This window comes from Anabas testudineus, chromosome 2 (assembly GCF_900324465.2).
Source record: "Anabas testudineus chromosome 2, fAnaTes1.2, whole genome shotgun sequence".
Classification (NCBI taxonomy): Eukaryota; Metazoa; Chordata; class Actinopteri; order Anabantiformes; family Anabantidae; genus Anabas; species Anabas testudineus.
In genome coordinates, this window is record NC_046611.1 from 13,423,025 (window position 1) to 13,446,322 (window position 23,298).

The following is a 23,298-nucleotide window of genomic DNA, read 5'->3' on the forward strand; positions in this document are numbered from 1 at the left end:
AACTAGGTCACTAAAACTAACTCACTCTTTTCCGCATGTGTGATGTTTGGTGTGATCCTCGAAAGCTGAAATAAGAAAACACCCATAAACTGTACAACATCACTTTTATTGAAAACATGTAACCACACATCCATTGACAAAAGTAACATTCGTTTAATCTTCAGAAATAATGAACCTATAGGTAAAGATAAAACTCAAATCTGAATACAACATGTTCAGAAGATGCAAACTGCCGTGATGGTTGTTGATGCTGACACTCCCTTAGTACACCGCAACATCAAGCCCACACTCATCCATACATAAGATCTACATGCACTATGTACAGCTGCAAGAATGAAAGTCAGTTGAGTCTTGTCGTATCAGAATTGTAGTTCCCCTGATGCAAAACCGTCATGATACTTTATAAAACTAAGACGAATTGACAACAGGTGGGTGAGTCTGAGGGAACAGAACCTGTGTGGACTCCTGAGAAAAAAATCTATGTAGATCTCTAGAAATATGTAACTTTATCTCAATTTCATAAGAATTTGGGGCTAGAAAACCAACATAATGAGCGAAGAGAGGCTACTTCAGCACCGTTCACATCACACACACATTATTGATCAGTGCAGGTGCAAGAACGGAAGATGTCAAGGACATTTTGCAGTGTTCAAACTTAAAATGATCAATCTCCAACACAGGAAGAAGCAAAAAGCTCAAACTACATGTTACATTTAAACGTGTGACATAAAGATCTTAGACAATCTCACACTGACATGTCATTTCATAACTTTAACTTTAACGTCTGAGGCCTTGTCTGTGTTGTGCTGGAAATAGAATTGGTAGAAATGGTCGATTGTCTTTTACCTAAACCTCACAGAGTTTTCTGTTAGTGATCAATTTGCCGTTGATTCCCACTCTAAACGTGATCCGTGGTAACATTTCAAATCAACACAATGTCTATTTCAACAGCACACATCATCAGAGCAACAACAGCACAGACATGAATCATTCACACGCTCGACACCTGATCTATATATTACACTTCACAAGACTGCAGGAAGCTGTGAGTTGTTCTGAGAGCAGCATAACAAACAAGCAAAGGTAAGGATCAGGTGGCTCCACCCGTGCTCAGTAACTAGTGACTTCTAGTGATGTGGATTTACGTGTCCACACTCTGAATTATGAGTTGCTGAGATTTCTGCCTCCACTAACGCCAAGACTCGACAGAGTGGAAACTGCGATAGATGATAGTGTTCATTTTCCAGCACGAATACAATTCCTCTCACTTTCACTGTGTCGAGGTGAAGGCACAAATGCCACGAACACATCATCGTGTTCAAATAAAGCCTAATCGTCTGCATAGAGGAAGACATTCTGCTCTCTCAGTCCAACTAGAGCTTGTTCGATCTTCCGAGGTGCCAGCTGTGCAGGGACTGACACCAGAGGATCACAGGGCTAAAACTTGTAACAGACACTTTCCCTGCACGACGCAGTACATTCTACACATGTGATGAAACACAGAAAGGAAAATAACACACTGTACTTACACACAGCACATAAACACAAAGGTCAGAGCAAAATCATCATCTACTGAAATAACAGGTAGAGTTTAGTAAAAAATAACTATTTTCAGTTTTAAGTTAGGCTTTTGTTTATAGTTTGATCTAATCAGGCAACACGACAGAGAGAATTACAAACAACAGGTGATTGGAAGCTGAATGAAGTTCTGTGCTGTGATTGTCACCGCAGACTTGTCGTGGTGTGTGAAGAGACGTCTTCTAGTTGGTCCTGAGCAGGTTGCTGAAAACTGCAAGTTCAAATAACACAGTGGATGAAAAACTGTTCACCACCAGGTGTCAGCTTACACACACACACACACACACACACACGTCCTTGGAGCCACTTCGGGTTAGTTTCACTCTGCTACTATCTGCAGCCTTTTGTTCCACCACACATTCACACATATATAAAAACATTAGAAACCTGGTTACATGCAGCTCATAGCTCATCTGTAAAGTAAAGTAAAGTAACATTGGACTTTTTTCCTCCTGTTCTTTCCTTCAAACTATTTGTATTTTACTTTAGTATTTCTATTTTACATTACACACTCCTTTATGAACTGGGGTTACTGGCTACTCTGCAGATTATGAGTTGAGTGACAGCCACAATCTGCACAATGAGAACTTTACTTGCTATTTATTTCTATGTGTATGGAGGACTGTGGATATTTGTGGACATGCTGTGTGCAGGTCAACTTATCCTGCTTATACTGTACAATGTTGATCACATCCAGCTGACCCTGACTCCAGATCAATATGCAAAGAGGTCCATTTTCTGACTGAGCTCACTAAACTGACCTCAACCTTAATGAACACCAGTGGGAAGACAAAAATAATACATATGGATTTTGCTTTTCATTTGTCACCAGCGTTCCAGTGTTACAACAGGAATCCTGATAATCTTTCAGTGCTTTTTAGAAACTAACAAAGTTACCTTGAGGCTCAGACTGAGTACCACTATGGCCTTTACCGCTCTCTGGATCTGCACCTGAACAAAGAACATTTCATCAATGTTTGACATTTGACATTTGCTACAATAAAACTTTCATTCGTTTCATTTGTGACTCTACTGTTTCGCGACTCTGACTGTTATGCTGTGATGGCCAGGGCTCAGCATGGGAAAAATGTAATGCTGGTGCATCACAGCTTGCTGCGTATGGGGCTGTGTAGCTGCAGACTGGTTCACTTGCTCATGCTGACCCCTGTGCTGTTTAATGTTGCGTCTGATCAGTGTATGAGCCGTTCTAAAAATAGCAGTGACATCAACATACTGACCTCCCTGCATCTTGAAGCAGAGCTTTTTCTTCTGATAGGCAAAGTAACTGGATGCTGCTCCAAACAGAGCGACTCCTATGGCGCTGACGATTCCTGCAATCGGCCCGGCGCCCTCTCCTGGACAAATACACACATCATGACCACTATTTACCACATCGATTTAAACATGCAGACACATTTGATCTGTCTTTTTCATGAAGTTGGGAGCTAAAAAGCAGGAAGTTTTAGCCTACTGGCAGTTTTTACTGGCAGTTCAGAGCCTCTGAACTGGCGTAACCTCATCTTTCCACAAGGTGGCAGTCAATAACTTTTAATGTCAACTTGAATCAGCTTGCAGCAGGAAAATGAGCAGAGCAAATGTAAAAAAAAAGAGAGTGGAAACTTTAATAAATCAACGCCCAATGCTTCAATTCAAACAGCAGAGTCATAGTACAACCATGCTCAAAAACAGTGAACAAAAGAGAGGACACGTCCAGAACGCGCTATTGAGAGCAGAAACACACCCAACCTCCGGGGCAGGGTGGGGCACAGATGTAGTAAACACACAATGGCTTTAATAAAAAATGAGCCTGGCTTTTCTGCTGATTGGCACAACCTAAAAACCAATGAGTCATGAGCGAATCATCCATCTTGGGAGATGCAGTTTACTAAAACAGGGCGTAGTCAGGACTTTAAAAGAAAAGACTAGAGCATGACTTCCTGCAAGATAGCGCTGAGCATGTAGACGATGCTCTTCTTTCCCACACACAGGACAACACCTGAAGGGCAGCATTTCTGATTCTGCCCAGAAGGGCTGAACTGTATCTTGCATGATGTTTGCTGTCTGTTAACTGTTAAAGGTTATATGATCCTTCACAAATTTAACCCTCTCAAGCCTCGTTTTCACTCAGTTTATGTGTTGCTGTGTTGTTTTACATGTTGTTTTAAGCTTTTTCTCTGGAATCACTAAAATGTTATGCTGATGATACATTTAGAGTCTTACATAAAAAAACTACTAAGTAAAATATTTATTTTATATTTTATTATATTATATTTATTCTGGACCTACATGTTCTCAGTTACCAAAACACACGTGGGGCAAACAGGAAGTGTGACAATGTACAGAAAGTGCCACCCCGCCTGCACTGTAACTAAGGAAACAAACATCAGTCAACAGATTACTGCTGACTATGAGTAAACAGTTTGACATTATAGTCTCTTTATTACGAAGAGAAAGAGACGTGCAGTGTGTGTCTGTCTGCAAGTTCACATCAGCCTGAGTCATGACTGAAAGAAAAGGTTATTTTAATACATTTATAAGTTATTCGTACCACATATGTAAGTACAGTATGTACCACTTTATGATGTGGCTGTTCTATGTGCATCTACTGAAATACAAAACTATTACCAATTAGGTTTTATTGTTGTTCACTGATGCTTAATGTGAAAAAAATATTTGCAACCAATCAGGCCCCCTAAGACCTTGAGGGTCTATGGCCCTTTGTTCTGCAGCCCTGTATAGATCATAAATCAAACACAGTGTACGCTGAGTGCTGACCGTTCTACAGGTTCGTTTTATTCAGTATGCATCATGACTTTTATACATGACAGTCAATGTAAACATAAGAAAAGATCAAACTACCAAGAACCCATCCAAAATAAATATGCAGCCACAAAGAACTAGTCCTGCCAAAGGCCAAAAAGCATCATCTGATCAAATAAGTCCAACCAAAGATACCCACTACGTGCTGGGTGAGTCAGCACAGCCCTGAGATATGATGGCTATGATAGGAATGTGTGGAAACTGCTGCAGACGGTGGAGGAGTCGAGGTGTTAGGACTGACAGGCGGAAACCGGGCGTGTCCAGACACACACACACTTTCCACACATGCAAACATAATGTTCTCTGCAGCACACTTCACAATTCAAGTGAACTCATTAAAGACCGTCTAACACACACTTCTTTAAAGATGAATTCTTCCCAGCCACACACACACACAAGTGCTGTTCTGTCCCACACGTTTACAGAACGCTAACAACGTTGTCCCACTATGTAACATTAACGCTGTACACTAACAACGCATGGATGAGTCATAAAGACGAGAGAAGGGTGGAAAGAGAAAGACAAAGGGAATTTATATACACACCCAAATACAGGACATGTGGTACGTCTGGAATCACAGGATGAACTGAACGGTACATTTCTGCTGTTGTTAGATTATCATTCCAGTGCTGCTGGTTTTAACCTCACATAGATTCCAAATTAAACACATCCCCACAGCTGTCAGTGCACAGCCGGAGGTCAAACGTCCCCTTTTTTTGTTTCCATGTGAACTTTAACAGAAGCTTGCGAGCGTTATTAGCATGTGCTAGCTACTGTTAGCTGATATAACAAAGAGAGAGGAGGAGGAGGAGGAGGCGCATTGGTTGAAGGAGCAAAAAGGAAAGTGTCATGGCTAAATGTAAAGGCAGTGGACAAAATAACTGAAAGACAGCAAGTGATGTTGTTTTAGATAAACACGTTATTTAAACCTATACACTGAATAAAAGAACCACAGTACATAATAATAACGTGCACGACCTTTCATTCATTCGCAGCTTTCTTTTCTTTTCTTTCATGCTCTAAAATGTATTATCGATCTAATCCTTATAATCCTAAAGTCAAGTTTATGCAGAGTCCTGTTTACATCACAACCAAATGTCTCAGTTGTCTTGTCCACCTGCTGTAATTATAAATGAGTTTGAGAGCTCAGGCTTCAATATGTCAAGCACCATGGGAAGCAACAGCAGAGCGTTCAGAGTTTAGAGCTGCACTTAACTCAATCAAAGTGATCGCAACAACTTTCAAAAGCTGCAAGAAAGATTTTAAAAACTGCCCCAGTATTTGTTTTTTTGTTGTCAGTAGACACTGAACTAAACATTTGTAAACCATTAGCTGAGAACAACTTCAGTGCCAGCCAGAGCATAAATGGATCAATGGCTTATATCATCGCCTGCAGGAGGTCCCTGAACCTCTCCAACAGAGGTAGTAACATTTGCTTTAAGTTGGACATCCACATATAGAATTCCTCTGGCACGTAAGCATTTAGCATCTTCAGGATTTGGCCCCATTGAAGGTCTTCATCTGCAACAACACACAATTGTAGCAGGGTTTTAGCCAGACCCTGGGTGCTGATATGAAGATTATACAAGTACCAAATTCAAGTGTCAAGTAATCCTCAGAGATACCAGTGTTGTCTGGTGAAATGAAGCTAAATGCGACTGATCAAATATTGAGAGTGATCCACACCGAAATGCCTCTGACACAATAGAGTTATAAATACAGTCTGACGAATCAAACCACTGCTTTCAATGCCAAAGCAAAAAGCCCATAAAACGACGGGATGTGGAATAGATTAAACACCAACACAACAACTATTGGATCAGATGAAACAGAAGAAGTTAGCGCAGTTTCCTCTGTGACGGCAAACAGGAAATTCCCAAAAACAGCTAAAACACATATCTGTTCCACACTGCGCCCGAGTATTGACAAAGAGAGGAAGTACATGCACAAGAACACAGATTAGGACAAGAGATGGATTTACCTTGAGGCTGATCGGCACCACCTGATAAGGATACAAAGGACAAATCAGTCTAAAATGTCTATGATGGTCAGACATTTGTAACATTTTTAACACTGAGCAGAGTCAGAAGGACTTGCTGTCTGGAGATATTTGACTTTAATTAGTTTACGTTGCTCAGCACTGTGGTGTTGTATGTCCAACATATTGGCGGATTCACATGAGACAGTTATCCTGACTTTTAATCCATAGCCAAGATGGATAAACGTGAGTTCCTACAGTGTTTTTAACACTAACTAACCCGGGGCATCCTGTTGGCTGAGGGTGTTCAAGCCACCGACCCTGTTACCCTAATGTTCCCATTAAAGCCCAACCCTGAAACCTTTCATTGTTGTGTTAAGATGGAGATATTCAGCAGGTACAGTGTTTACCCTGTCCAGTCTGCATATTAGTTTGAGATTAATGGGAATGTTAGTTTTGCTGATATACCATATGTCACTAATTTCTGAAGCAGAGTGGCCAGCCACTCAGGATGCACCTTCCTTTGACAAGAAGACAACTGAGATCAGCTCCAACACTTATGTGACCTTTAATGAGGGATGAGTGAAGAAGATGATGGATGGAGTTAAGAATGTGACTTTAAGATAGCAGTAGAACAACATAGTGATACTGATGGATCTACAAATGCAAAAACCCAGCGTAGCTGCATGTGAGGAATAAAAACTAAATAAATAATAAAAACAAGGAATAGGGGGGTAATGCTTATGAAACCAAGGGTCCAAAACGTGAGCCAAATGTCCTGGATCTTACTGAATTGTAGTATAATAACTAAATTGTGGCTTAAAAATTGAGGTCTGGACCAAACAACAAACAATTTAGAGAAATAGTGGCAATGAGGAATATTCCAATAAATCTGCTTTTTGCTAAAGTAGAAGAATAAAGACTCCTTATATACATTTGACAGAAGAAGCTTGGTGACCAAATCTAATGTCATATAAAGTGTAGTAGGTAATTGTAGGAAAAAGACGTATAACTCAAGTCAAACCAGACAGACTAAATGACTATCTTCTATCTAAAGAATAGAAATGCTCTCAAATAAACAATACACAAATCAAGTCTGCGCTGAACGATTATCCAAGTGTCCTTGCGTCTTTGAGAGTAGTTTGTCTCCATTGCTGCCTACAGTCTTTCAGACATGTTGTGCAGTTAAACACATCCCTGCAGGTTTTAGTGTGTTACCTACATAAGACAGGATATTTCTTATCAACAGTGAGCAGACTGAACGAACCCAGGGCAGGGCCAGTCTTCTTTAATAGCTAAAACTAACAGATTAACTAACAACAGTTTTTATGGCACAAAGGAATAAAAAAAAGCACAGGAACAAACACGTACCCTGAGGATCGTAGCCAGGGTCCACGGTGCGGCCTGGATTTTAAAGACAGAGAGAGGAAAAAAACAAAAAAAAGACAAAAGTCGAGTTAAGCGTTTTGTAAACAGAAACAGATGAGTTTAACTGTGTCTGTCGCAGTGCTCCCTTAAATACAACCTGAGTATTATCCACCATGAGTACAATCCCATCTGAGACATTCAGACTGTGTGCAGTAAGCTGCAGCTAATAATAGGTTAGTGTAGCCTCTGCTTCATCTATACCATTTATGCAGAATCAGATGTGAAAAACAACCATGTGCTTCGAATTACGCTGGAAGCCTGTGGCTTTTTATTCCTTTTTCTGTCTTTAGTAGACGAACAACTAATTCCTTCCACTCTCTGGCTGAGCAACAGTAGAGTGACTTGAAAAGGAATTTTTCAAAACATCGGCTTACTACCAGTATCTTACTATAGTAGTATTATCCACTTAGAGTATCATTTTAGAATAAAGCTTTGATAGAAAGTATAATCAACCAAAATCATCACATTTTTGTATTTTGCCATTTTTTTCTGAGCTTCCAGAAGCCACATAATCTCTGCGTACAGACTGAAAAACTGTGCAGAGCACTGAGTGTAGTAGAGAGGAAACTAAAGTCAAACATGCATAAAATGTAGTAACAAATAATGATCTTCACTAATGTTACACATGCTTTACTTCATACACTGAGTCACAGCATGCCAGCCATTGTACAAATTCAAATCATTAAAGCACAATTTCTTTTCCCTATTTTGTCCCAGATGCTAAGACAATTAGGAAAGAGCTCTCAACTAACCTAATTTATTTCTTTGTTCCTCTGATTTTCAGTCCTTCATGATCTCAGGCAGAGAAATCAGCATATGTCAACAGAATTCACGCATCTGACGCTGAGCTAAGAACGAGTAAAGATCTCTCCGCAGCTGCCCACTGATTTCTCAGACTTTCATTTCCTGACTTACACCCAGAGGAAAGCAAAAGGAAGACAAAACTGTGACTCTCATTTCAGCTTTAATAAGTCATTTGCATTGATTCGTCTACTTTTCCCTGCTGTTTGTTTTTTTAAAATCAATTTTAGACTTTTTTATAAATCTCTTGGAATTTACAAAGCCACTCCACGTCATATTTATGTTACCCCGGCTTATTACTATTAACTTATTTCATCCATCTTTAGATATTCCTTGTATATATTGAGTTTTGTGTATTAAGTTTTTTTTATTACTCCTCTTGGAGTAGATCTTTTCTGTAACAAGGTAAAACAATTTTCCTCTGGGATGATAAAGTTTTTTTAAAATACTGAATCTTTGACATGTCACCACACATGTGCTGCCATCCTCAATTTGCGGTGTGTATACGTAATGTACACCAACCCTCCACTGTCTGCTTTACATTAAAGTAAGTGAAGTAAAAACTGCCTCCTCTCAAAGAAATTATCAACCTACATTCTAAAACACTAAGGCCGTACATATAGAGTAACTGGGCTAAAAAGAGAGCATGAATAATTAATACAGTGCTGCAATAATCACGTGTTGTGTCATGTGAATCTTTTTTTTTTTTTTTGCAGTCTATTTTCAGGTCCCTTCAGGCGACATGGACATACAGTATGATCACAATATGTCAACGTTACCAGGACACTAAATAAATGCTGTGCCAGTCAGCTTGAGTGAGTCAGTGGTAGTGAACATCAACAACGACACAACAATGGAAAGAAAGCTTGAAGAATGAGAAGCATTAGAGAGAAATATACTAAAAAGTACAGTCAGGCTGGTTATTTTCGGATTTGAGAACAGGTCACACCCTCACACAGATACACTGTAGATATACTGTAACAAATTATACCCTGCAGTACGAACACGGTCTGGTGTATTTAGGTGTGGTGCATCAAGCAGTTAAATACTGTATTCTTACGTCCTCCTGTGTCGTCAGGCTTGTAGTCCCCACCACTAACATCGGATAAGTCAGAGTCACCAAAAGTTCCACCACCTGTGAGATAAAAAACAAACACTGTGAGTAAAAAACAATCATTCCACGCACATTCAATTCCCAAACCTTTCCACGCATCAGTACAGCTCTCTTTGCAAGCTCGCTTCTGTGGTCAGTCCGTCTACGAACAAATCCATCTCTCAATATATGATAATACAAACAGGACATGACACTGCCCTTGTTGTTCATATGGTGGTAGGAAACTGTTATTTAATAATATTTGGACAACAATGGAGTTCTATGATACAGAGCAATAAGATATAGACACACACACACACAAGTAAAGGACACATTCAGTGTTGCACATGGGATTTGTAGACAGGAAGAACCATCCCGACTATCCCAGTAACAGATACCCACCTCCTCCACTCTTTGGGGGGTTGACAGGTTTGTCAGGTTTGGGGTTGGTGTCTGTGGGTACAAAGACAGGAGCTGCTTCAATATTTGAGTCAATGCAATAATAAGCAGATAGAAAATCGAGCAACAAGCTATTTAGCCAAACATAGACATGTTCAGTGAACAGTGTATCGGAACAGATAAACATAACATTTAATAGTTATGTAGAATGAACTTGTAGTTTTGGTTTTAGAGATAAAAATACAATCCGAGCTCTCTCCCTGTTGAGTATCAGTTACCTCATCACACCTGGTGACTTTGTTTTATTCTTTCATGCTGTAAAATTCTGTAATACAAGCTGTTCTTTTCTGTAAAAGACTCTGTGCCTCTTACCCACACCTAACTGATATTTATTCTTATAACTATACATCAGACTTCCACCAGCTTCAGTCTCTCATAGCATTACCTGGACCCAAAGCATCATTCAGATCAAATCCAGTTCCACCTGCACCTACACATGAACACATAGGTTAAACACTGACCACATTATGTCTTTAGACGTTATCTTTAGACATGTATCTATCTTTCATTACACTTGTAGGTACAAAAGTGACACAGACTAACCTGAATCTCCAGAACTTGGTTTCTTGGGTTTCTGAGTTGGTGTCAAATCTGCAGAGAAGGTTTTTATTTAGAGTAAGAGATGGATCCATGTTGACAATGCTGAACTCAGACCTAAACATCTATCTTTAGTTATGCAAATCTTCTGACACAGCACAGTCATGCTGGAAAAGAAAAACTGTGTCTTTTTACCTGGCCCAAATGCATCTAGAAGGTCCAATTCACCTGCAGGAAAAGAAAGTGGATTAGTCCACATGCAGCATCTCACATAAACAGAGGTGTCCATTCTTCCTGAACTTGGTATTACTCATAAATCAGTTTTTATAATATTTTAACCACTAACACATGTTTAGGTGAGAAGTGTTTCAGTCAACGTTAAGAGATTTAACAAGATTAAAACTGAAAGGTAACACATCATAGGTACTTAATATTTACATCACTGAATACTGTACATGTGTGTTCACCGTCAGTAAATAGAGGAGTTTATAGCATCAAGTGGATACTTGAACACTTTATGTGCTTTCTCTGGCTGAATGATGGTGTCCAAAAAACTCAGGACATGAGTTCTACAGTTGGTTTTGTAAATGGACATTTTAGTGTAGTGTTCAGTGTGTTGACAGCCATAACTCCGTAATCTGCACGCACATCTATCACAGAAGCTACAAACACAACCACATCCTGCTTTCAGTTCTGTCTCACTCTCAGAAAGTAGGAGAATAGACGTACAGGTTTTCCTTTTATCGAGGAGCATTGGAAAGGTTTTTAAAAACTAATAACTACTATAGAAATGGGGTTCAACAATATTTTATCAAATCTGAATCCAGTTCCAAATCCACTTCTTGAACCCGAATCATCTCAAATCGTAATCTTGAGAATCAATATTTTTCACAATAAAAATACAACTGGTGATTTAAACAGTGATTTAAAGACCAATGAGCAGACTGTGGCTGCAGTGGTCACAGGTAAACAGTATTTTCAGTGCAGTCTGTGTAACTGGGATGTTTTTAATAATAAATAAGGTCAAATATCCAACATTTTATATCTCAAAAGTCACACAGATGAAAAGATACAAACCACCAGCTTTAGGCTTCTCTGGGGCCTTAGGTTGATCTTTGGGTTTTGCAGGTGTTGGTTCTAAAGGAACAAAGAGAAACAACCAGTTACCAGTAATGACTGAAGTTTTGAGGTATATTTACTTTACTAGTATTTCTTCATACTTTGATTCACTACATTTCAGTTCAGTATATCAAATTATAATCAATATGTTTAAAAGACATGATGATGATCAAAACGGCACAGAAGGTGTTAAAATAAGTTCAATCGTTACCAGATGTAACATTGTGTTGATGAATGGATCAATTATTATAATTCAATAATATCAGACCACAGACCAGCAGAAATACAACAGGACCCTATTTGACCCAATTACATTCACCTGGCCTGACTCTGGTCCAGGTTTAGGTCTCAGTTGGGTGAGATTCCTGACAGCAGATACAATTCACTAACTCAAATATAATGACTTGATGTGTCTTTAAATGTGTATTGTCATAGTTGTATTGTAAAGTGTCCCAGCACAGAGAAAATCACTCACCCTGGTCATCAAGGGCATCAAACAGGTTGAATCCTGTGTGAGAGAGACAGAAGACACAAGAACACAGGAGGCAAAGTTTTAACATCCAGCAGAAACAAAACAAGAAGAGTAAGAGAGGTGATCAAGTACTGTACCTCAGTACAAGTTTAAAGTATCTTTGGACATGTGGAACAAATCTGGACTAGACACAAACATTCATCGAACCACCAGCAACAAGTTCAACAGTGGTTCAAATACTTTTTCACAGTGGAATAATTTGGTCTTAAAGGGAATTTTCACTCTGTAATTGAATCTACGTATTTCTCAGCAGACTGACTTTGTGACACACCGTGACCATCACTAACTACCCAGGACTCTCCCGCCACACACACACACTCAGTGTTTTCCTCCACTAACATGTGTTGGGAGTTGCAGGGAGTCACACAGTCTGTTTTGGAGCTGCCATGGCAGCACTGACTCATCCAGCAGGCAGCTTTGAAGCGTGAGTCACTAGTGAAGCTAGTGAGCTGCTGCTCTGCAGAAAAGCACATGCCGACACTTCTTTTTGCCCAGAAGCCTGTAATAGACACAGCAGAGCGCCTGACACTGTCAAGTACACACCCATAAAACCTTAGTAGCAGGGCTGGCAAAGCTTATAGGCACACTGTGTTGTTGTCTGCATCAGGATCATAATACACCCGGGCTTCAGATAATGCACAGACTACAAGCTGCACACTGTAAAGTCACAAGCGTATGAGCGTTTGGATTAATGAAAACGTGTGTTGATGCTGCTTTTTAGTAAATAAGCTCTTCTCTCATGTGAGAACTGAAGGGAAGTGAAGTCAGGACCAGCTTTTTAAATGTAATCCTACTACTTTTATCCTACGTGACACATACATTTGGCACCCGGATGATAAAATACATGAACATATCTCAGCAGATGATCACAAATCATTATCTAGAGGTAGGAAACAGATGTGCTGTGACTGTGAACCACTGGTGTCACAGCAGCAAACCAAAAGTGTGCCATCTACAGCCATGTCTCTGTCTGTCTCATGCCTGTGGTCACAGTGTCAGGTCTGTTGTGCACAGGAAGCACATGCAGCAGGAAAAGAAAACACACACACACACAAAATGAGACGAAACGTTGAAATGTCTATTTAGCACAGCTTTGAAACAGTCTGTGTCCTTTAGCCAAACACACGACTACAGAGTCCGAGTCTCGATAAAAGTCTTAAATTAGCTGCAGACTGCTCGACGTTAAGTGTTTCTTGAAGCCAAAGTCCCGTTAAATCCAGTCCAACGCGACTAATGGTGAAAACACACAACCTGTAGTTTCTATAACTTATTAAATAAGTTACTTACCGTCTTGACTTAATGTCCCCGGACACTAGAAGGAGAAGTGAAACGACCCAGAGACACAGCTTCATGGTGGCTGTGGCTGCAGTGAGCTTGTCTCCGTGTGTCTCTCCGGGTCTAGCGTGTCTTTGTGGACAGACCTGCCCTGGTGTCCTCTTACACTGCGCGCTGCTTAAATCCCAAACTCCGGGAGTAGAGCTGTAGTGAGTGAGGTCCTTTTCCCCTGTAGACGCGTGATTCCCGTTTTGTTAAGCTGATCCCAACCTGCACATCAACTCTAACCAGTCGTACTTTCTAAAGCTTAGCTTGACTAAACTTTAGTCCGAGTCCAGCCTGTTAGATCTGCTCCCTACCCCCCAGTCTTGGGAACTACTGAACCTTTACCATGCGCAGACAGGGTGTGGCGGCGAAGCAGCTGGAAAGTGCTGTTAAAATATCTGAGAAAGTTTGAATGTGAAAAAGAGAAATGTGCAGAATTACGACAAAGTGAGTCCACAAGGTTATCTTTGCCTTTTATTCATGTTTATTATTATCGTTGTTGTAATTATTATGATTTGGTTAAAGGTCGGTTCAGGTCAAGCGACGCCGAACTCCGTTTAGAAAAATAACTATTTAAAGGTTTTATTGCTCCTTTGGAGAATTACATCAATTATAAAGCATTTAGGGATTTTTTTTTTCATGCATCATCGTGTCTACTTTGATCTGAGCTTGTGGGAAAGCTTTCTATAAACTATATACACTACAAAACAGGTAGCACAAGGGTGTGGGCATCCACCCAGCTGCACCAACTGAACCAGCTGAAACTTTGTGCCACCTAGTGTATGTGGATGTTATTTCATTTGATCAAGTTTTTACACAAATTATTCTTCAATCGTTCATCGATGATGAGGATAAACTCTGCCTCTCTCATACACTATGGTGTGAATTGTGTGCTCTGGTGCATTTGTTCAGTCCGTCTCAGTGTTGCTCCTCTGTATCTCTTGCCCAAGTTGTTTCCATTTTTCCTGTTAAAGCTTTTATGTGTTTTCTTGTAATCTGATGGAAGGGTCAAAGGACAGAGCCGGTGTTATTTGTAATTCAAATAATCTGACACAACGTTTGGCCCTTTATCATCTTTATTAACCCACCAAATGTTAAGTGAAGTAAAGAGAATACCCTCCAGGGAACACCGCCCCTTCATTTAACTTTCATTTATGTTCTGGCATGCACCATTTTTTATTATGCAACTTTGAATAATTCATAAAATCAATAACATCAGACATGTCCTAAATATTCACTTGTTAGGAAAGCAGGCAAAGAGGATCCGGTGTGTTCAGGAAGGCGTCAGCTGTCGATCAAACCCTCTCCGTGTCCACAAGGTTCCATCAGTTCATATGAACACAGTCTGTGAAGAACATTTGACCTTACAGAGCAGACAACTCACAGGGTTCTTCCGGCATCTCCACGTTCACCTTGGACTCAGAGAGATGACACTTCAGGTAAAGGCCTTTAACTGGATCCAGGTGGAGATGACCCAGCAGCTGCCACAAGAGGCGCAGCTGCTGCTTCTGATTCTCGATAATGGTTTTCAGTTTTTGGTAAACGCTGGCCTGGCAATCTATGGATGAAGTGTAGACACAGGTAGAGGTTATAACTTTACCCATGGAGGAAAACGGAGGTGTTTCCTTTAAATGTGGAGACGAAACAATAGAATCAGAAAGTCAAGTGACAGATTTTGCTGACTCACCTACTGCACTTGGTTTGTCAGTGGGTTTTTCAGCTGGGGGAACACAAAACATTTAAAAAGACTCTTTAAGCCTAATACATGTCCACTAGATGGCACTCTTCACCAACAGCCAACCACTTGTCCCTTAGACCCAGGGTTCTCATTCCAGGATCTCAAGAACCCCTGCTTTCCTTATTTTCCAGTTATCCCTGCCCTACCCTGACAGATTACCTGGATCAGGTGTGTTCAGTCAGTCAGAGGCTGGAAGATACCATCTCAGATGAGGGTGAACTGAACTGCTTCCAGCTTCTGATTGTTTGAACACACCTGAACCCCTGTGTTAGCCATAGACATTGGAAGCTATGAAATATTAAGACATTCCTCATGATCAGTCTCAGGGATCAAACATTCATTTTCTGTAAATGTATTTTAATCGGGGGGGCTGACAGCAACCTACTTGACAAATGTAACTAACACCAACAAGCTGAAACAAGTGGGAGCACACAGTAGCAGATACCTGAAGGCAAAGGTCGAGTGTTAGTAAGACTTCAAATCAATGAAGAATCACTTCTAATCATCCTTATCGAGTCCCAACGAGTCAACCCTAACCACCCCTTTGCAGTCTACATGTGTCTGTATGCTTCACTGTCACACTGTAACTTCCACATCAGAGAGCTTTTACCTGGGCGGTCAACATGGTCCAGTTTGAATCCAAAGTCATCTAGAAAGGAAAAAGGTTTCCATTAGTTATTAAAGACAGGAAGGGTGGGTGATAAAAGGAGTTATCTATAAATACTCTACAGTCCGCATACAGACAGGATTTGAGTTGGTGGTGACGGTGACAATGTGACTATGATGTCTGTGTTTCGTCCACCATCATTAAAACTCTAAGGGACTGTTGTTTTAGGGGACCGCTGTTTTAGAGGACCACTGTTCATCGCTCCACTTCAACACACTGACAATCACAGATCTCTCTCTAAGGGAGTTCACTTCAGGCATCTACCACAGTATATATTTCAAAATGCATGCATCTCGTGTTCAATCTTTTTTTTTTTTTTTTAAATAAAGCTACTGTGATAATACTCCTGTGGATTTAGTAGGTTTGGGACTTTTGAAGTATTTGCTATTGATATTTTAAGTAGTAGTAGTAGTAGTAGTAGTAGTAGTAGTAGTAGTAGTAGTAGTTAATGACCAGACTGTGGCTGATGTGGTCACAGGTAAACAGCAGCAGGTGGAGGTCTTAAACCTTGGCAAATTAAACCAAAACTCTCTGCGTGGACACTAACCAGTGCAGATTCACGAAAACAACAGACCGACTAACCTGAAACTCCAAAGTTTGGTTTCTTTGGTTTCTGCTGCAATAATCACGTGTTAAGTCATGTGAATGGTTTTTTTTTTTTTTTTTTGCAGTCTATTTTCAGGTCCCTTCAGGCGACATAGACATACAGTATGATCACAATATATCAACATTACCAGGACACCAAATAAATGCTGTGCCAGTCAGCTCCGGTGAGTCAGTGGTAGTGAACATCAACAACGACACAACAATGGAGTGCACATGCACTGTTCTTGCACTGTTTGCACTAGGTTGCACCGGATGCACTTTATGTGTTTTGCTAGGGCAAATTAGCAGTCCTCAGTTCCATGTTCTGTCTTGTTACCGTCTTACGTAGCACCATGGTTCTGGAGAAACGTTGTCTCATTTCACTATGTACTGCTTCAGCTATATGTGGTTGGAATGACAATAAAGCTTCTTGACTTGACTTGACTTGACTTGACTTGACTTGATTTGTTGACAGGAAGAACCATCCCGACTATCCCAGTAACAGATACCCACCTCCTCCACTCTTTGGGGGGTTTAAAATTAAATCAGTTCCTGTGGTCAATTTGATGTTAAATCTGCTCAGATCACTTATTAATCACATTAGCACACACACCACAGACCAGCAGAAATCCATAAGGGACCCTATTGGATCCGATTACATTCATCTGGCCTGACTCGGGTATCAGTTACCTCATCACACCTGGTGACTTTGTTTTATTCTTTCATGCTGTAATATTCTGTAATACAAGCTGTTCTTTTCTGTAAAAGACTCTGTGCCTCTAATCCACACCTAACTGATATTTATTCTTATAACTATACATCAGACTTCCACCAGCTTCAGTCTCTCATAGCATTACCTGGACCCAAAGCATCATTCAGATCATATCCAGTTCCACATGTAATAAACAAGCATTAAACACTGACCACATTATTTCTTTAGACGATATATCTATCTATCGTTACATTTGTAGGTACAAAAGTGACACAGACTAACCTGAATCTCCAGAACTTGGTTTCTTGGGTTTCTGAGTTGGTGTCAAATCTGCAGAGAAGGTTTTTATTTAGAGTAAGAGATGGATCCATGTTCACAATGCTGAACTCAGACCTAAACATCTATCTCTAGTTATGCAAATCCTCTGACACAGCACAGCCATGCTGGAAAAGAATAACTGTGTCTTTTTACCTGGCCGAAATGCATCTGACACCAAGTCAATGTCTCCATTCACAACGGTAGAAAGAAACAAAATACATTTACTTACATTTTGAGGTATGTTTACTTTACTAGTATTTCTTCATACTTTGACTCACTTCATTTCAGTTCCAATATGTAAAGTATGTCAAATTATAATCAATATGTTCAAAAGACATGATGATGATCACATGGTTGATGAATGGATCAATTATTATAATCCCATAATATCATATTCATTAATGTCAAATGAGCCATTCTACAATAAAAGTACTTTTCTTTTTAGTACTTTTGTACTTTTACTTCATTGCAGGGCGTTTACTTGTAAAGTACTGCAGTGTGTTTTGCTACTTTTACTCAGTTAATGACTTCATCCAACACTGTTCATCCTCCACTTAAACACCAGAGTTTCTCTTAACTTTCCCTTGTTATCATTTGGACAACAAAGTTTTTCTTTCTTTTACACTGTATAAATTTCATTTTTACATAAAAAATTAAATCAGTTCCTGTGGTCAATTGGATGTTAAATCTGCTCAGACGACTTATTAATCACATTAGCACACAGACCACAGACCAGCAGAAATCCAACAGGGACCCTATTTAACCCGATTACATTCACCTGGCCTGACTCTGGTCCAGGTTTAGGTCTCAGTTGGGTGAGATTCCTGACAGCAGATACAATTCACTAACTCAAATATAATGACTTGATGTTTCTTTAAATGTGTATTGTCATGTTTTATTGTTTAGTGTCCCAGCACAGAGAAAATCACTCACCCAGGTCATCAAATACATCAGACAGGTCAAATCCTGTGTGAGAGAGACAGAAGGACACAAGAACACAGGCATCATTCAGATCAAATCCAGTTCCACCCGTAATACACATGAACACACATGTTAAACTTTGACCACATGGTTTCTTTAGACGTTATCGTTAGACGTTTGTTTATCTATCTATCGTTATCATTTGTAGTTACAAAAGTAACATCTCTAAACCCCTGTCCAGTTTCCAATTCTCATTATATATTCATGATGCCGGCCCTAATGGATGGTCTGGATACAAACTCTCAGATGTACAAAGTATGAAGTGGTTGTAAACCTTGGCACATTACACCAAAACTCTCTGCAGAAACAACAGACCGACTAACCTGAATCTCCAGAACCTGGTTTCTTGGGTTTCTGAGTTGGTGTCAAATCTGCAGAGAAGGTTTTTATTTAGAGTAAGAGATGGATCCATGTTGACAATGCTGAACTCAGACCTAAACATCTATCTCTAGTTATGCAAATCTTCTGACACAGCACAGTCATGCTGAAAAAGAAAAACTGTGTCTTTTACCTAGTCCAAATGCATCTTCAAGGTCCAATTCACCTGCAGGAAAAGAAAGTGGATTAGTCCACATGCAGCATATCACACAAACAGAGGTGTCCATTCTTCCTGACCTTGGTATTACTCATAAATCAGTTTTTATAATATTTTAACCACTAACACATCTTTATGTGAGAAGTGTTTCAGTCAGATTTAACAGATTAAAACTCTAACTCTAAAGTAAAACTGAAAGGCAACACATCATAGGTACTTATTATTTACACCAATACATACTGTGCATGTGTGTTCACCGTCAGTAAATACAGGAGTTTACAGCATCAAGTTGATACTTGAACAGTTCATGTGCCTTCTCTGCTTTATGTTGGAGTCTATTTTCTTCCTTTCGTGACTGTGCTTGTATATGTGGGTATTTTTTATCGAGCAGCACTGAAAACTTTTTTAAAATCTATTAACCACTGTAGAAATGGGCTTTGATAATATTTTATCAAATCTGAAGCCAGTTCCAAATCCAATTCTTGAACCCTAATCATTTCAAATCTCTTACTGAATCTGTCCAGTTTTCCAAAAGTCTATTTTTTTATTTTTCCAAACAAAAGGTAGAAATTCATTTTTAAGAATCATTTTTTCTCACATTAATAACACAACTGGTGATTTAAACAGTGATTTACAGACCAATGAGCAGACTGTGGCTGCAGTGGTCACAGGTAAACAGTATTTTCAGTGTAGTCTGTGTAACTGGGATGTTTTTAATAATAAATAAGGTCAAATATCCAACATTTTATATCTCCAAAGTCACACAGATGAAAAGATACAAACCACCAGCTTTAGGCTTCTCTGTGGCCTTAGGTTGATCTTTGGGTTTTGCAGGCGTTGGTTCTAAAGGAACAAAGAGGAACAACCAGTTACCAGTAATGACTGAAGTTTTGAGGTATATTTACTTTACTAGTATTTCTTCATACTTTGATTCACTACATTTCAGTCCCAATATGTAAAGTATAATTCATTTTAATCAATATGTTCAAAAGACATGATGATGATCAAAACAGCACAGAAGGTGTTAAAATAAGTTCCATCGTTACCAGATGTAACATTGTGTTGATGAATGGATCAATTATTATAATCCAATAATATCATATTCATTGATGTCAAATGAGCCATTCTACAATAAAAGTACTTTTCTTTTTAGTACTTTTGTACTTTTACTTCATTGCAGGGCGTTTACTTGTAAAGTACTGCAGTGTGTTTTGCTACTTTTACTCAGTTAATGACTTCATCCAACACTGTTCATCCTCCACTTAAACACCAGAGTTTCTCTTAACTTTCCCTTGTTATCATTTGGACAACAAAGTTTTTCTTTCTTTTACACTGTATAAATTACTTTTTAAATAAAAAATTAAATCAGTTCCTGTGGTCAATTGGATGTTAAATCTGCTCAGACCACTTATTAATCACATTAGCACACAGACCACAGACCAGCAGAAATCCAACAGGACCCTATTTGACCCAATTACATTCACCTGGCCTGACTCTGGTCACTCAAATATAATGACTTGATGTGTCTTTAAATGTGTATTGTCATAGTTGTATTGTAAAGTGTCCCAGCACAGAGAAAATCACTCACCCTGGTCATCAAGGGCATCAAACAGGTTGAATCCTGTGTGAGAGAGACAGAAGACACAAGAACACAGGAGGCAAAGTTTTAACATTCAGCAGAAACAAAACAAGAAGAGTAAGAGAGGTGATCAAGTACTGTACCTCAGTACAAGTTTAAAGTATCTTTGGACATGTGGAACAAATCTGGACTAGACACAAACATTCATCGAACCACCAGCAACAAGTTCAACAGTGGTTCAAATACTTTTTCACAGTGGAATAACTTTGGTCTTAAAGGGAATTTTCACTCTGTAATTGAATCTACGTGCGGAGTATTTCTCAGCAGACTGACTTTGTGACACACCGTGACCATCACTAACTACCCAGGACTCTCCCGCCACACACACACACTCAGTGTTTTCCTCCACTAACATGTGTTGGGAGTTGCAGGGAGTCACACAGTCTGTTTTGGAGCTGCCATGGCAGCACTGACTCATCCAGCAGGCAGCTTTGAAGCGTGAGTCACTAGTGAAGCTAGTGAGCTGCTGCTCTGCAGAAAAGCACATGCCGACACTTCTTTTTGCCCAGAAGCCTGTAATAGACACAGCAGAGCGCCTGACACTGTCAAGTACACACCCATAAAACCTTAGTAGCAGGGCTGGCAAAGCTTATAGGCACACTGTGTTGTTGTCTGCATCAGGATCATAATACACCCAGGCTTCAGATAATGCACAGACTACAAGCTGCACACTGTAAAGTCACAAGCGTATGAGCGTTTGGATTAATGAAATGTGTGTTGATGCTGCTTTATACTAGTGACGTTTCTATAACTTATTAAATAAGTTACTTACCGTCTTGACTTAATGTCCCGGACACTAGAAGAAGAAGTGAAACGACCCAGAGACACAGCTTCATGGTGGCTGTGGCTGCAGTGAGCTGGTCTCCGTGTGTCTCTCTGGGTCTAGCGTGTCTTTGTGGACAGACCTGCCCTGGTGTCCTCTTACACTGCGCGCTGCTTAAATCCCAAACTCCGGGAGTAGAGCTGTAGTGAGTGAGGTCCTTTTCCCTGTAGACGCGTGATTCCCGTTTTGTTAAGCTGATCTCAACCTGCACATCAACTCTAACCAGTCGTACTTTCTAAAGCTTAACTTGACTAAACTTTAGTGCGAGTCCAGCCTGTTAGATTTGCTCCCTACCCCCCAGTCCTGGGAACTACTGAACCTTTACCATGAGTGGTTGGGATGATGGACGGATACATAGTTCACTAATAAACGCAAATACGTGACTTTATTCTTTTTATTTACACCATAATTACCAGTTCTTGACTACTCCGCTTTCTCGTACGCACAGTACATGAATCCTCTGAGATCCAGAGAGTGAATAACTGTCCTAATATCCACCCAGCTTACAGACTCCTTGATTTCAGAAGGTGAGAGAAAATTAATTTTACCAGTCACAAACATCAACCAGTACATTATTAAGACAAGTGTAATGAACTAATGTTTACCCAAAGACCACTTCTTAGCACCTTTTTGAACTATGAAGAGGATTCCAGTGAAACCTGAACACAAGTATAATGAAGACATTTCAGACAGTGTGTGTAATTTATGAATCCCTCCACCTATGTTGTTTCCTGTGGTCAGTTGATTCAGGACTGTCAGGAAGTCTTACATCCGGATCGTTCCACCGTGCAACTGGAGAGTTCAGATGAGGAAAGATGAATGAACATCACAGATCACACTCTCTGCGGGAGGATATAATCAGTCACACATCAACTGGTGGCTATTAACAGCATTTCCACACTTATTACTGCTAGATACGGAACCAAATGTCAAATATCGCCTGAATCCAGAAAAAAATAACATTGTACAAATTGTAACAAGAATTAGAGGAGAATGTTTTACTGTGTTTACCTGTTTTTACTGATGTGGAGCTAATTCTGACTATTATACCCAACAGTAATTAACTTTTATTTATTTACATTTTGATTGTGGGTTAACTTGTTGATTGTTTTCATTGTTAATTGTTTTCTTCGGCTCAGTAGAGCAGTCATCTATGACTATCTAGGATTAGGACATGTCCGGCATGTCCAGCATCTAGGATTCAAGTCCCACTTCCTCAGACAGGAGGAGGAAGGTGACGATACCAAAACCCTATAGCAGGGGCCATCTATGTGCAGCTATCTAACAACATTTTCCCTATGAAGGTAAATGAAGTAGTAGCAGAAAAAAAATACCAATAGTAAGACATGCCAGCACAGGGAGTGACACACATACAATGCTGTTTTTTTCTTCTTCTTCTTATAAGTAGCAGTGCAGTGGAAATATTGAAGTAATGACATAAAATCCATAAAATCTTTTGTATTTACAAATGAGAAATGACTCAAACAATTCGAAAAAAGAGTTGGAAGAGTTGGAAATTAATTTTATGTTGAAAAAATAAATGTATCAAAAATAGTTTCAAAACTTTCTATTTCACAAACTCATTTGTTTTTACAAATGAGTTTACAATTTTTCTGTACCTCCTATACCAAAATA

General features: G+C 39.6%; 1 protein-coding gene and 1 long non-coding RNA gene across 5 annotated transcripts; both read right to left on the reverse strand.

The window, feature by feature from the left end:
* Window positions 1-87: 87 nt before the first annotated feature.
* On the reverse strand, window positions 88-21,898 carry cd99 (CD99 molecule). 4 transcript variants are annotated; one of them, XM_026361818.1, is made up of 17 exons: window positions 21,613-21,886; window positions 20,790-20,822; window positions 19,985-20,044; window positions 19,178-19,210; window positions 18,990-19,037; window positions 18,619-18,651; window positions 11,772-11,831; window positions 10,890-10,922; window positions 10,701-10,748; window positions 10,543-10,587; window positions 10,101-10,151; window positions 9,666-9,740; window positions 7,748-7,780; window positions 6,380-6,400; window positions 2,817-2,933; window positions 2,476-2,529; window positions 88-1,789 (listed from the first exon to the last, which is right to left on the reverse strand). In XM_026361818.1, the coding sequence occupies exons 1-17, from the start codon at window positions 21,674-21,676 to the stop codon at window positions 1,761-1,763; spliced, it is 837 nt and encodes a 278-aa protein (XP_026217603.1). In that variant the 5' UTR covers window positions 21,677-21,886; the 3' UTR covers window positions 88-1,760. The 4 variants fall into 4 exon arrangements, with proteins under 4 accessions (XP_026217603.1, XP_026217604.1, XP_026217606.1 ...); XM_026361819.1 differs by lacking the exon at window positions 19,178-19,210 and having other exon boundaries at window positions 21,613-21,885; XM_026361821.1 differs by lacking the exons at window positions 18,990-19,037; window positions 19,178-19,210 and having other exon boundaries at window positions 21,613-21,883.
* LOC113163318 lies at window positions 15,161-17,309 on the reverse strand. The gene is made up of 4 exons (XR_003298889.1): window positions 17,169-17,309; window positions 16,014-16,052; window positions 15,353-15,385; window positions 15,161-15,223 (listed from the first exon to the last, which is right to left on the reverse strand). It is a non-coding gene; the product is annotated as an uncharacterized LOC113163318 (long non-coding RNA).
* Window positions 21,899-23,298: the final 1,400 nt, after the last annotated feature.